This window comes from Tauraco erythrolophus, chromosome 4 (assembly GCF_009769465.1).
Source record: "Tauraco erythrolophus isolate bTauEry1 chromosome 4, bTauEry1.pri, whole genome shotgun sequence".
Classification (NCBI taxonomy): domain Eukaryota; kingdom Metazoa; phylum Chordata; class Aves; order Musophagiformes; family Musophagidae; genus Tauraco; species Tauraco erythrolophus.
The window spans coordinates 68,261,636-68,277,198 of NC_141468.1; the positions used below are offsets into that span (position 1 = coordinate 68,261,636).

The 15,563-nt window shown below is 36.4% G+C and overlaps 1 protein-coding gene across 1 annotated transcript in view; it reads left to right on the forward strand.

Annotated features, from left to right (window-relative positions):
* Window positions 1-14,344, forward strand: part of MTPN (myotrophin) — a 40,017-nt gene extending 25,673 nt beyond the window's left edge. Inside the window, exons 3-4 of the mRNA XM_086610383.1 lie at window positions 981-1,064; window positions 10,869-14,344. Coding sequence (XP_086466509.1) covers window positions 981-1,064; window positions 10,869-10,955 — 171 coding nt within the window. The 3' untranslated portion in view covers window positions 10,956-14,344. The remainder of the gene's footprint in view (window positions 1-980; window positions 1,065-10,868) is intronic.
* Window positions 14,345-15,563: the final 1,219 nt, after the last annotated feature.

The following is a 15,563-nucleotide window of genomic DNA, read 5'->3' on the forward strand; positions in this document are numbered from 1 at the left end:
GAAAAATATTAGCGAGTTGATCTCCTAGAAGTGTGTACCTATAAAAAGTTTAAATTTAATTTGACCATGATTAGAAAAGTAAATCCAGTAATCACATCTGAATAAAGTTTGCATGAAATACATATGACATTTATTGAAAGAGACTTCGGGAGACCGTGCAATGCATCCTTTGCCAGAGCAGAATCAACTCTGTTTAAATTGATATGCTCCTCTCTATTTTTTGGAGACATTCTTACTTGTACAAACTTAGTCATTTTGTTGTAGCTTGACATGCATGGCTTTTTGTCATGAAAAGACTTGGCTGGGCAGTATTGGCACTTCAAAATAGTGTAGTTCTCCGTGAAGTTTCTAAATACGTTAACCACACACCCTAAAGGCTGTGCTTTAGAATACTTGTCTGAAAGTTAATGTGTAAGGCATCTTAGCTTTGGTCCTTAACAAAATAGCATGGATTTTTTCCTTAGTGTCTGGAAAGATTTTCTCTTCCTTATTTCTCCTAACTGGAGAGAAGAAAAAAAAAAAAAACAAAAACATTTCAGTTGCTCCATTTCTTCAATTATTTCCAAGACTATAGTTTAGAGAGGAGAAGACAGCCCAAACAATGTTTCAGGCAAAACTGATTTCTGAAGTCAGACTGGCTGAGAAATGGGAGAATTAGGAGTTGTGTTTTTAAACTGGGCAAAATTTGTTAACTGAAACCCCACAATTTCTATCATTGATCTAAAAAAATACACAAACTTTGAGATACTTAGAAATCTTATGGAAGAAATACCTTGCTGTTACCTGACTGTTTTTTTTTTTAAACAATGACTTTCCTTTTTAAAAAGGAGAGTAAAAAAATCTGAGGGAATGCATTTCTGGATAATATTCTTAAATCCTTACTTTCACTCTACTGTTGACAAAACAAAATTAAAAACATAAGTGAAACCTTCTAATGCTGTGTGAAACTGTGCTTCAGAAAACTGTGTCTCAATTTACAGGCTCCAGATAAACATAACATCACACCGCTCCTATCGGCAGTCTATGAGGGCCATGTTTCCTGTGTGAAACTGCTTCTGTCAAAGGTGAGATTCAAATATTTAGAAAAAGTTATGCGTTAGTAAAGTATATTATTCTGATTTTTTTTTTCCGGTAAGATTATGATGCTCCAAATAAGTTCAGAACATCAAATAAGTGCTGTTTTGAAGTGTTTTGCATTCTAAATAAGTTGCTCAAATAATAAACAAGATGCCTCAAAACTTGAGTTCACACATGAATTGTCTGGCAGCTAGTAAGAGTTGTGCATTTAATGTAGTCTCTGTCAGCGAGGGCATTAAGGTCCTTCCTGAACCAGCTGTTTTTCACACAGCTGGTGAGAAAGTATTGATCCCTATACTTGGCACAATTTGAATGGCATTGGTTAAGTTCAACAGCCATAAAGATGAGGCAATCTCACAAGAATGCGCAGAATGTTATAAGAAAGTGAATTTGGACTAGGAGATGAGGTTAGAAAAATGTTACTGCAGCTGGATAGTTTAGGAAAGCTTGTATTTTCAGATTTCTTCATGCAGAGTGAAATACTGTACCATAGCTGCTTGCTTCCATTCACATGGGCTAACTGATGAAATATTTATGAACTGGAACTTTGCTCATCAGCTTGTTCTGAGGCAGATCTTATATTGAGGTTGTTCTTTCTCTTAGTACACTTATCTTACGGCCCTTGTCTGAACATCTTTTGTCACACTGTGTAACATAGTTTAATTTCATGTGTTCTTTCATAGCAGGTACCTGAGAGATCAGGTAGTTCAACTCTTATTGAAAGTTATAAAAATTACTGGCTCTTTAATTTTGACTGTTTAATGTTTTTTCTCGTTACTTTTGGAGTGAGGTGTATTTTCTTGTTACTCCCAATGCAGGACAAATATTGAACATCCGATGTTAGTGTATGTAAATAGCGGAATGACAAATGCAAATGATGGACCAATATAGTTAAGGTTTTTCTTCAAAGCTGTTCTGTTTTGCTTTTGTAAATACTACACTTCTTACTGCTAAGAAGCTTCATTATTTTATACATACTTACTTTCAACTGCCTTCGTTTACCTCATTAGTTGACCTCCTCCATATGTGACATCTATCATAGAATATCCCTTGAGCTATTGGACTAGAAGTCAGTAACCTCCTTACGTATTCTTAAACAGGAAAAAAAAGAATATTTTTTTGTACTTATGCAGCTTTTGAGAACCAATGAACACAGTGATGCGTATCTCCTTAGTCTGTTCGCATACCACAAATATAAAAAAGTTAGCAGTTTGATCAAGTTAAAATTATGTAAGGAATAAGAGATTGTTCCTCTTCGCCTGCTAAGATTATATTTAATACAAATAATTCTATGTTGGATACAGTTGTTGATTTGGAAATTGAATTTTTTTTTAGCTAACATTCTGTACTGCCTCCTACAGTATATGAATTGTGGGGATGTTCATAAACCTGTATGAGACTCTAGAGCCATTAAGAGGAGGAGAGGCATTCCAAGAAACGTTTCAGACATTAATTGAACATAGATTGGAAAAAATATACCTTAATAAAAGTACCGAATACGAAAAAGGTTAGCTTAGTCAAAGTAACCTCTAGGATTTTTGTAAACTTTCTGTTACTGTAGAAGATTCATTCATCTGATGGCAGTAAGCTCATTAGTCTTTCATGTAGTGTGACTTCAGAGCATTCTTTAAACATTCTTCCACTGAAATCAGTAAAAGCATTAAAAGTATTAGGGCATAATTCACTTTCATAGGATAATAAATACATATAAATAGTAGAGACACTGAATCAAGTTTCTAAGCTCTTAAACTGACTAGAATGATTAGAGTGGCCACTTGATTTTTAAGCCGAAGTAGCCTGGGCTGCTGCAAACCTGTGCTTTCTCTTGATATTGGTCATCATGCAGTTGCACAGTGAAACACAGCCAAGCTGCTTCTAAGCTCGTATTAGAAACAGTTTACACTCGTAAGAGCTTAACTTGAAAAGTACTGGAGGACCTACGCTGGCTTTTATCAGTTCAGTCTCTACAAAATTTTGTAATGTACATGTTGCATGAGTAATAGAATGTACTGTACATGATACTAATAGCTGAAGCCACTACACCAACTCTTGTCCCTTAAAAAGCAGCAATTTGTTTTATGGAATTTTAACTAACTTTCAACAAGGCTTTCCTATGATAAACCACAGTTTGTTGCTCATGTTATTCCTCAGAAATAACGATTTTGGGGTTCTTAGGTAATGCTTATAACACATGGAAGTTGAATGCGGTGATGACACTGTGTCTAAAATACAAATGACTTTTTGGAATAGCTAAGGCTGATGCTTTGTCTGGAAAACACTGGCAGCCTGTGTACAGCTGAACTGATAGAATCATAGAATCATTTAGGTTGGAAAAGATTTTCAAGTTCATCAAGTCCAGCTGTTAACACTGCCAAGTCCACCACTAAATTGTGTCCCTAAGCACCACATCTACACATCTTTTAAATACCTTCAGGGATGATCACTCAACTACTTCCTCAGGCAGCCTGTTCTGGTGCTTGACAACCCTTTCAATGAAGAAATTTTTCCTAATATCCAATCTAAACCTCCCCTGACACAACTTGAGGCCATTTCCTCTTGTCCTATTGCTTGTTACTTGGGAAAAGAGACCAGCACCCACCTTGCTACAACCTCCTTTCAGGTAGTTGTGGAGAGTGACAAGGTCTCCCCTCAGCCTCCTTTTCTCCAGACTAAATCTCAGTTCTCCACGCTGCTGCTCAGAAGACTTGTTCTATAGACCTTTCACCAGCTTCCTTGCTCTTCTTTGGACACGCTCCAGCACCTGCGATGGCTTTACACAGATCTGCATTTGAAATGTGCTGGAATATTTAAAGTCATGAAAAGAAAGAATTGAGGATTAGGATTTTTGTAGGCATATACTTATGACATCTGTGATATAAAGCTTTTAATAATCCATTGAAATCTGGCTGATATACTCGATGTGATGTGTCAAACTTTGTCCTTCGTATATATTGCTCTTTTACTGATAAGTTGTGGGAAAATTTCCAAGGTTAGCATAGGGTGCTAAGATGACATGAAATAGTTCTAATTCTGTTCCCTATCACAGTTTTCAGCAGAAGAGTTCAGAATGGACACTGTAAAGACAAGTTAAAAACAGTTCTTTCAGTGATCTAGAGATAAGACGCTTCTTTCCTCCTCAGAAGCGCAATTATTAATTATAAAGCGGATGGACCCATTTGGATTTAGCTTCTATTAAAGCGAGACTTGTTATGCTAATTATATGCAATTATTGGGCACACAGGAGACACTAACTGTACTTTCTTTTCTTATGAAAAATGTAACTGTTAGACTACATTTGGAGTGAGTAGAGGAAGAACAAAACTAAGGATGTCGCTCTTAGTCCTGAACTACTAGGTCTTTGTCCTTTCAGTGTTTTCTCAGAAACAGTAGAAAGCCAATTCTAACTTTCAAGTAGTGCTCCCAGCCATTCTTGCTATAGCTTCAGCCAGCTAACCAGTTCTTGTTCACTGGGGTTAGCAATACGTCACAATCAAATGGTTTCACAGCTTTTGACAAAGCAAGCTTCCTCTGAGAGCTGCTCACATGTGAAGTTTTATGTGAAGGCAGTGGAAGGAGAGAAGTTTCAAATTCTCAAGAGGTCCCTTCTGGAGTGGGACTTTGTCTACCATCTAAGTCCAGGCTGCTGGTCCCATTGTCCCAGAATCTGAGCAGCCAGGTGACAATGTGTTCTCCTTGATGACAGCTGTGATATTTTTGAATGACTCACAGCTCATTCGTGGTTAGAGATCAGGTAGTTACCATCTCATCTGTGAGATTTCTCCTCCGCCGAGTTCTTCCTTGCGGGGAGATGGAACGTTCCTTCTTTCTCTCTCACAGTGACAAGGCTTTAGAGTAGCCTACCTCCTCTTCCTCTTCTGAGTAAGTGGAAAGTTCTTCCTCCTCTTCTAGTTGTCATGACGGCCGTGCTTCCTCTTCTTCATCCTTTACTCTACATACTGACTTTAATACACATTTCTCCTTCTGTAAGGGGCAACTGATAACGTTGTGGTCTGTGTAGATGCAGTGCAGGGGCTTGAGTACAGCAGCTGCATTCGTTTTGAGCACCAGAACCTGGGGTTTGAGTAGCCACAATGCTTGTCATGGGGGTTGAGATAGCAAGTAAAGTAACACAAGTAATTAATTGGTAGAAATTTCTAAATGGTTGATTAACCCTAATTATATATATAATTAGACATATAATCAGGAGACCTTGCAACAGGATTATGCTGTTTAGACTATTCCAACGATATTCAATATTCTCAAAAGCTTTTGTAAATGGTCTGGAGGGGGAGCGGAAAGTGAAGGGCAATGTCCTCCTCATGTATTGGGAAAATATTTTTGCAGGCCTGTTTGTCATGATCGTTTTGAAAGCCTAGTTCAATTTTATTAGTTTTGATAAGCTAAAGAAACACCAGCAATTGTCATTTGACAGCAGGTACCTGGGATATTGTCATACCTGAAGGATTAGTGCATCCTTATAACTTCTCTCCTAAGAAAAAAAAATAGTCAAGACTACAGGTTATCTTGTTCTTGCATAACTTTTACCACAGCTATATTCTTGGGATTTTTTTGTTTCCGTGCAAGTCTGTGCAGTGTAAGATCTGTGGAAATTTAAATTTGGTTAGAAGCTTATGTTGGGAGGCCTCTGGAAGTACCTGGTCACAGGAAATCATGTTGTTTGGATGCACAGCTTCATTGCCTAGGAAATGTATTTGTAATTAAACATGCATTTTCTAAGAAGAAAAAGCTTCTTACTGCTTCATTTTGGCAAAGAAAATAAAAAATACTAAAGATATTTATGAAGAAATAGGCTGGGCAAAATCCGAATACCAATTTGGGTTAATAACAGTCGTTTTGACCTTTGTATGGAAAGTAACGTTCAGCTATGATTGTAGGTGGATTGAGACTTCAAGGAGGTGAGAAGTGAAGTGAAATAGATGCTTGAAAAAGGACCTGTAGCTGCATGCTCAATGAGAAGAGGCTTCACTGGTAGAAGTAAAGTCTAGAATATTATGCCTGCTAAAAGAGAGTATAGCATGCTGCTACCTTTCTTGTGTATTTTCAAGGAACTGGAACTGATTACTTCTGGATAAGTTTAGATTTCATAGACCTATTTTTCTGCCTTGTGTCTCCTGCTGCCCCCTAAGAATGCATTAATAATGCCATATCATATTCTCAAAAATTTAAAGACTCCAAGTACTGAAATACACAATGAGTGAAGATAGCTTTTACTGCCTTCAACAAGTAGATTACAGTAGAATGAGTTGAATCTTAAGATGTTATGGATACCAGAAGTAGCATAAACCCTCTAGGTTGGAGGTGAGACATGCTCTTCTACTGAACACTTGCTTCGGTGAGGCTAGAAATCAAAATACTGTATCTTTAAAACATATCTTTTGAAGAACTCATTTTGCCTATTCTTACAAAACTGCCCATTTTGATAATCCTTCCTTTTTAAACTATCAAGCCTTACTTATACAATATATAGCCTACACATAGTTTTTGGAATTCTTAGTATATTTTTTGAGTTTATGAAAATGTGTGGAATATCATACTGTAGACATCCCAAAGAGCAGACCTGTGGAGATGTGCAGAGTGATAACTAAAACTGCCCTATCGACATCTGACTTTCAGTTGAAAATGTTGATTTGCCCTGAATTACTGTAATATATGAAAGTAATTAGCTTTGATCTAAAGAGCATTTCCTGCTTAAAGACAAGAGGTAGGGTTTGTTGTCTTACTACTACATTAGCAGTAGTTAATTCTTTTTATTAATCTTAAAATATTTTTCTAGGAATTTGAGACATATGAAAATAGCTTTTGTAATTTTAAACCGTATAGTTGTTTGCAGCATATTAGGACCTTAAAATGAAGCAGAAATGTCGTATCTTGTGTTCATTTTTTTCCACTTCTGCCTTTTCGGTACTACTAATAATGCTAAATAGCATAATATTGGAAGATATTCTAACATTATGAAGCAAATTAATTTTTAGTAGCTTTTGACAAAGTTGGAACTGAATTGTCTTCCAGAATACCAGGGTTTTATTTTGCTCATGTTGTGTACTAGCCTTCTACAAAACAAAATAACAGCTAAATTAATAAGAACTGGACTGAAGCAACATCAGTTGCTGTACTTCGGTTTGCTTTTAGCTTTTTCAGGGATAGCAATTTCAGGGATGCCTATTTGAAAAGCAGAAAGATACATAAAACTCAAGTTGTTCCATGTTTTTCTTTAAGCATCTTATATTTGATTTTGTAATGTAAAAAGATGGGTTTAGTGTACTGTAGGAGAAAACAGTATCATGTTACAATAGAAAGTGAATGTTTTGAATGCTTCTAATGGAGTATGAGGTTTATTGCAAAAAATGCAACAAATCTCATCCATTTGTTCAGCTTTCAAAATAGTTCTGTTTTTTGTAAATTACCTAATGCAGTCTGGTGTCTGCTTTCTACTAAAAATGTGTTATAAGAAATATCCTATTGAGTTAAGCAATTTAGCACCTTTTTTTTCCTCCTCTGACAGTGGCAAAAGAGATGCCATTTGGGAAGAGCTGTGAGTATGACCACTTCTGCTCACTTATTCCCCTCATCCATAGCTGTTGTATTGGAGATTTTAGAGGTACACACATCTATCCCCTTTAAGAAGTGCTTATAGTTATAGATTTGTTGGCCATTAATTCATCCATACCCTTTTTGAACAAGCTGACATCTGCCTCCATAACTTCATCTGGCAACTCGTTCTGGAAATCCGCTGCTTGCTGTGTAAACCAGTCTTCTACCAGCTTCATTAAATGCCCCCAGTTCCAGTTTCATAGGGTTTGATGACAGCTCTACATTGCCTTTATCTGCTGCCTTCATCATCTATGTTTTTTATTGTTTTTTTTCTTGAACTGCAGTTGTACCCTAGTAGGTATTGTGCTGCCTTCAGAGCATGTTTAACATTTGTGCTTTGCCCATCAGCTTAAGAGGGCAAACATTCTTGTTTGTTATTACCTAGCCAAAGAAACAGTTTATGTATGTTTGTGTGTGTATTTTAAGAAGAGAACATAACACAAACATAAAATGTTAATAGCTTTTTACTTTGGGGAAGTAGAGAATGCTGTGGAATCATTGTACTTTTATGAACTCTTCATTAAACTGGCTTCCAGGCAGTGCTGTACTTCTGAAAATTAAAGTCCTCGTGACCTGAACTTTATTATTTCCTTCTCGTTCTGTTGAATGCAGGCAGGAATCTTTCTGCCTAGCTAAGAGGCCATTCTCTTGATTTATTAACACTGAGTTTATTAAACAGTGTCCTCCTTAGGTAGTCATGACCCTCTTATCCTACATTCAGTAAAGCGGTTTTAGAAACTCAGTCTTGCATGTCTGTAACTTTTCTGAAGTACAAATGTTCATGAGGGTGGAAAGCAGTCTTATGCCTAAACTGAAAGGTCTCTTTATACTTCGGAGTTCCTTCAGTTAGCAGTTATGTCTTTTATACTCTAAATACTGATATATTGGTGGAGAGTTTTATAAGTTCAAGTACTTTAAACTCTGATTCAAGATGAATACTGACAGGTCAGTTACTGCAAAGCTCCATTTTTCTTCAAGTGTAAATTCCTTCAGGTTTTCTGAGCTTAACGTCAAAGAACAGCTTTGAAGCCCTTTTGATTTCCACATGGATGCTAATCTGAGAGTGCTATCTAAGCAGCAGAAATAATCAACACCTGCAAAAGAAGCCATGATTACTTTCATGGTTGCCTTTCTTCTCCCAGGAGGACTAAGATAATAACTGTTGAATACCTGTTAAATCTCTTAGGCTCTTTTTGGGAAAAATAAATGTTTCACAAGCAATGGATTTCACTGGTTTCAGCCTAAGTGTGTGTTTGCAGTGACCAACTGGTCACTTCTTGGCAACAGACTGATTCAGCTCGCCTTCATACCCAGCGAAACAGTGATACTGCAGTATGTTACATACTGTTTGGGCCAAGGATGTTACATAGTGACAGGACGAGAGGTAAATGTTATGATTGCTCCTGTTACTGGAGTGAATTCGTTGCATGTATACAAAATGTGTGCTTGTATTTTGCTACCTGCAAGATACTGGAGAAAATGAGCTGCCTGGAAGGAGTTACTGCGATTATAAGTGTCCTTCTCTGAATTCTTTACTGGAGTTCTCAAGACAATTTTATTTTCCAAGGCTCTTTCCCTAATGGCAGAAGCCTGTCTCCCTGCCCCACAGCTGACTGCGACCAAGCAAAATAGTCTGTTCAGCTCATGTCTTGCACTGAGGGTGTCTAGGGGCTGCAAGGAAGATGAATGGCTGCAACAGGATCAGTTTGGCCAGTGAACTACAGGATGAACACTGCTGCCCTAGAAACCACTGTAAAGCCATCGTTTTAGAATGGCAGATTTGAATATTTACAAGTAAAGAGAATAGACGTTTCAAAGATGGAAATATTCTGTTAGGAGAAGTAATATTGGCAGCAAATCATAGTAATGTAAGATCCAGCTTATTAGATTGTTAGAAACAGTTACAATGGGAAGTTTAGTGGTCTAAGAGTTGTCTTGGGAACAGACATGGTATTGTGTATGGAAGTTTAGAGGGGTTTTACATGTATAATCTTTTATCAGTAAAGAAGCTCTTGAAGTTCTAGGTCCATTATGATCTTAGAAAGCCTATTGAGTGTCCTTCATTATTAATCTATGCGCTTCCTTCCCTGTAATGTAATTGAGAAGAGATTTGTACTTATTCAACAGAGGGTTTATACATAAAACTAAAGACAAACCTCTGCAGTACATGGTCTTGCTACTCACAGTGTTTTTCCTGTCGCTTGATTGAGCAAGTCCACTTATTTTAAAGTGAGACTTGCATATCTTCTCAAGAGAAGATGTTCTGGAATCTAACTTACTTTCAGGAAACATCTCCCTTGATCTCTGTACTAAGTCCTGTATTCTCTGGTAACTTTTATCCCTGTATTTAATTACCCTGTTTACAATTTAGTCTGTTCTTTCACTTTTATGTCTATGACTACACAGCGCTCAAAACAAACATGACTAATTAATCACTCTTTGCTTCTCTATTTCTCTTCTTCCGTAGTTCTGGCACTGAGGCTGCATTTGTGTTTACTATTCTGCAGTTTGTCTAGTTGGTGCATTTCTGTTACCCTCTGCCCTCCTGTTGCCTCCCTATTCTGGTTTGTTGCCTTTTAGGTAGGCATAGCTTATTCAAAACAAACTTGATCAGTTTTGGACTTGAAATGATTTGGGCTTCTTTCTGTGTAGCAATGAGGAGTTTTTCAAAATGGGAGAGAGAAGCACAGCCCTAGATAGATGTAGTCTTTTATGATATAGAAAGAAAGCTATCATTTGTTAGTAAGTGGGCTTTTCCAGAGGTTACCTGGTTAATTTGGCATGTGAAAAAGCTTACTGCATGATAGATTTCATAGAATTGTGTAATACTGAATTATTACATTCATATGAGTAGTTGCTGGAAACAAACGAAAAATACTTCTCTTTCTATCCAAGATTAATTGATAATTGTTGATCTTATCTTGCAACTTACTGTGTGACGAAGGTTATGTGACCGTTTTTTTTCCTAGTTCTAAAGTACAGTTTGAAGTTTCGATTAGCTGCATGCTGAATAACTGTACATAAATCTTGCCTGTTAGATTTCTAAATGAAAACGATGCACTGCACTGAAAAGCTATATGTAATCAATATAATTATCCAAGGTAAGTAGCTTTTGTCAAGCACTTTAATATTAATACAGCCTGACTATGAATTGACAATCCTTCTCAATGTCTTTACAGGGTGCTGATAAGACTGTGAAAGGCCCAGATGGACTAACTGCCTTTGAAGCCACTGACAACCAGGCAATCAAAACTCTTCTTCAGTGATGGATGGACTGATACCTTAAATGTCTCTCCTGTGGCCTCACACTGCTGCCTGTCTGTCACTCTTTGCATCTTCCAGCTTCTTCAGCTAAATACTTTGGGGGGAGGGAAATTCTTTGAATCAGACTAGTTAGGGGCTTGTATCGAAGATAATGCTTGGAGAGGGTTGAAAACTAATATGAACAGTGTCCCTCTAGGACTTCTTTTCAGTGCACAATCTCTTCCCATTTCTAATGAAAATGGAAGAAGGAGACAGACCATGATCTTGAATTTTTGTCTCGTAAACCTCCTAGGTTAGTACTAAGATTTTTGTTGAAAGATTCCTTTAGATTGAAGTACTGTGCTATGTACCTGAAACTAATTGTGAAGGAGACAATAGTCTCATGCTATTAGTGTCTGCCATAATCTGAAGTGTAGTACTGTAGGTGGCTGGGTTGCTTTTCTCTCTTCTCTCTGTGGATAGCTTTACTCTTCTTCTGCCTAAAGCTTACGTTGCAGTTTTGAGGACTTTTGATACTAGTTATTGGAGCTGTTCTTTATATTGACTAATTGGATGTCACACTAATGTTTTTCTGACTCTTGAGTAAACCAGGACAAATCAGTTGAAGCATGGTGATGTTACACTCCAGAATATCTGCCAAGGTACTTTTGGGTGCTTGAATTTGAGGTTTTTCTTTCCCATGTTTGTTCTAGTGCAGGACAGCCGTTTTAAGCAGCTGTTTTTCAGAGTTCAAAATGTCGCTATAGTTATTCCCAAAAGGATTGTAAGATGGAATTTCTTTACTCACCATGTCAGCATAAAATTTATAGACATGTGCAAAAGCTACAGGCTGTTTGGTACACAAGGATAATCAAGTCAAATGTGGAAAATGAACAGTAACTATTTAGACATTCCTATCAGGTGAATATTGTTGCTAAACTTTTCTGGTAAACTTTTAAAATACGTGTAAGCTTTCTAAGTTCAGGTGTTAGTAACAGGAAAATGTACTAGTAGAAGTCTTAACTTGCTCTGACTACTGGAGGAAAAAAAAACCACATCTTTTAATTGTGCATATCTTTTTGAATCAGTGTTTCATTGTTGGCTGAATGAACCTCTTCAATTTCATGAAGGCATGGGGCTTGTTCTGAAAGTTCCCAGTGCAACCATACATTAACCATCAACTTTTAGATAAGATTTCCTATACTAGTAAGTATGACAGTACTATGACAGCCTTGATAATTCATGGGAAGGTATATAATGATGTTGTAGGGATTCCTGTCACATCTTAAGGTCCTCAGGAATGTCTGAGCTTCTGGCTTTCATCTTGGAAATTTTCGTTAGACTGCTGATTCACCCAAAATTGAATAACAGGTTTTGTAACAGAAAAGCGTGTACCACAAACTATACATTTTCTTTTTTGAGATACAGATTTCAAACTTTCTGGTAATGTACACAATACAGAAAACAAATGTATATAATGTCTCATGCTGAATTCTTACACAAAAGTAGCCGATATTATTTTGATTTCACTGTTGAAATTGAGAGGATATGCAGAAGCAGACTGGTGACTACCACTCATATTTAATGAAGACTTAATTTTACTTGAATCATGTTGCATATGATGATTGAATGTCTCAGCTATAAAAAGCTTTGCATTTAAACTGTCAAAGGAGAGCAGAAACTGATTTACATGTACACATCCCATAAGAAAAGCGATGGAGAAAACAATCAACTCTAGCCATAAACTGTACAGTGCAATTACTCTTTGCTTCTTGGAGGTGGGTAGCAAGGAAGAGAGAAGAGTTGGAAATCAGTGATAAATCAATTGGTGAGCTGCTGATAAAAGAACAAGCGCGTTTGGTGAACAGTGCTTTTAAAGACTATTTAAAGAGAACTCTTTAATCTTATCTCTGATCAGTGCTGGATTGTCATGTCATTGTAATAGTGTGAACAGACTATAGGTTTAACTCTTTATTCAGCTATGAAAGTAACCATCTTTGGCATAAATTTGCCTCCATGTTATGCTATTGAATACTTAGCTATTAAAGTACTAGTCTAGAAAACTGCAATCTGTTTTTCTGGGGAAAACTTGGTTATTCAAGTTTTTTGTGTTGATTAGTGTCAAGTTGTCTGGCCATAGTATTTTTGATTATTTTTTTTCTCTGTATTCTTTCCTGCCCTTCCTTTCAACTCTCATTTTAATTGAGCATTATCATAGTAAAGAAACATCATCTTTGTACTAACTCTTCTAGTGATTCACTGGGGCAATTTTGTCTCCCTTTTTCTACAATTATGTGGACACCTTATTTTTTCTTACTTCACTTGAGGAAAAAAAAAAAGCAAACTTCAGTGAGACAAGTGTTAATTTGGCTGTAATATATACCCAAGCTGCCTTTTGAGATCGTTAAAAGATGGCATTTAATGTTTGGCTCATAAAGAAGAAATACTTTTTTGCTTTTTGCACTACATAAGAGAATTGATCATTTTGCCCAGGATTTTTTTTTTTTAAAGTAATAATAAAAGCTTATGCTTTTGTAATTGTCTGAAAACTGGGCTTGTTCATTTATTCCCTTCTTGTTAGCTATATTGTGGAAAAAATAATGGGTGGCTGCCTTTATCTTTGAGTAGGTCCTAACTAGATGAACATACCAAACTGTAAATTATTTTACCTTCTGTAAACAGAATTCAAATATTTTGTCAGACTGGAATCACATATACTTGGAAGTCCACTCTGTTCTTAAACCTTTTCCTTTGAAATTTGTTTTAAATAAGTTATAACCTTAAGTATATTTTGAATTTTGTATCCTCTGCTCCTTTTTCGTAAGGGGGAGCAAATGGGAAAAGGAGTACGATAGTTAAACGGAACTTCATCCTTGAACATAACATTGAATTATTTGTAGAAGAGGCTGGTAAGAATGGAGTGTCTTAGGTCAAGCAATTGCAGTGTTGCATGCAAAACTTCAAAATGAACTTGTCTTAATTATATTTTGTAAATGGATAAACAATCATCTTTCTACGCAGTGATGGAAGAAAATTAGTGCTCTGTGCATTTTTATATTTGACTTCCTCTTTTCACCATTGTTAACTGTTTTGACACAGTTGGTTTCATCATTATCATGGTTCATAGACATCAGAATGCTAAATGATACTGTATTTTTAAGTTTGTGTTGCAAGAATGAATGGAATAAACTTGAATTGTGCGATATGAGAATGTAGAGTTTTATTTCCCTTTCTGCTTCTGTGTCTTATTAATCTCTGGCTACAACTTTTTATTTGCCTAGAAGGCATCTAAGCTCCAGCTCACATGTACAGTGATTAAAGTCTTCAGATTTATAAGACTTTAAGTGTGGAATGGAACTAAATATATCAAGTTGGTTTTGTTTTGTTTTAATTACATCCATTTAAAAGAGGTTTTGACTGATGCTCTGGCCTTGTAGTCTGCATTTGCTGGTTAAAAGGTAATGCATGATGCTGAAGATCTCTTATTCGTGTTAAATTCTAAGAGGCGATTTGTAGATAGAGGGATGTTCCTCCAGTTACCTTTGAAGACTAAAGCAATTTATTCTCTGTTTTACTTCATCAAAGAAACTAAAACAGTCATTACAGAAAGCACAGCTGAAGGACAAATAAAATGTGTATTCATTGTTTTTGTTGCCTGTTTATGGTGACTTTGTCAGAACTTCCTATTATAACTTTGCTTGTCAGTAGAGATTTAGATCCAATTGCTTGAATTGTTAGATATGATTTATTTTAAAATACACACTTTTAAAGGAAAAGTACAGGGACGTGTTGTGTCAAAGTGGGAAAACTGTAAGTATGGAAAAAGTATTTCAAAAGAAACTTAATTTGTCTGGTTTTCTGTGCTCAGCTTTGAAAACGGGGACTTCTAATGCTGTCTGCACAACCTTTCAGTCAGATATTGGAAAAAAGAGGGACATGTTCATCATTAATACCAAAGGAGTTCAAACAGTGTGATGGCTAGTGGCAATTGATGTGTGTGGTTCAGTTCCTGTGTTCATCTTATTGATTTTGTTTGTTTTTAACAGACAGCTTTTCTGTAGGAGTAAATACCAGCTAAGGTTCAGAACTCAGATTTCTTTCACTCACATTACTCAGTGCCTGGCTAACCAAATTTGTCTATACATGTAAACACTTTTCCTGATGTTTGTTTATGGCTCATCTTTTGGAACAAAAGGATATCTCAGTTCCCTTCCAAAAGGAAGTTGGCCCAAGAAAAGAATTTTTTCAGTTGGATCACTTGATTGTTTCTCTGTTTTGAGAAAAGTGTATTCTCAAAGCTCTGTTCAAAGTATTTTTGTCCTACATATAATCTGACATCTTGAGACACCTTTCAACTAAGTTAATGCCATAAACTTACTGATGCGTTGTTTGGAAACCACTTTGTTTCATGTAGTGCCTTGAAAGTCTTCAAAAGAACGTAGTGTTTGCTCACGTGGGAAGTGAATGAAAATAGGAAAAATCCTGGAATTTCTTCACTCTTCAGATTACATTTGGAAAGCACCCATGTGCACATCTCTATTTTCCTGTATCCTAAACAGCTCTGTTTTCAGGAATACTGCAGGCTGCTACAGAGTACAGGATTCTTCTGTACTTTTCAATGAGTTCCTGTT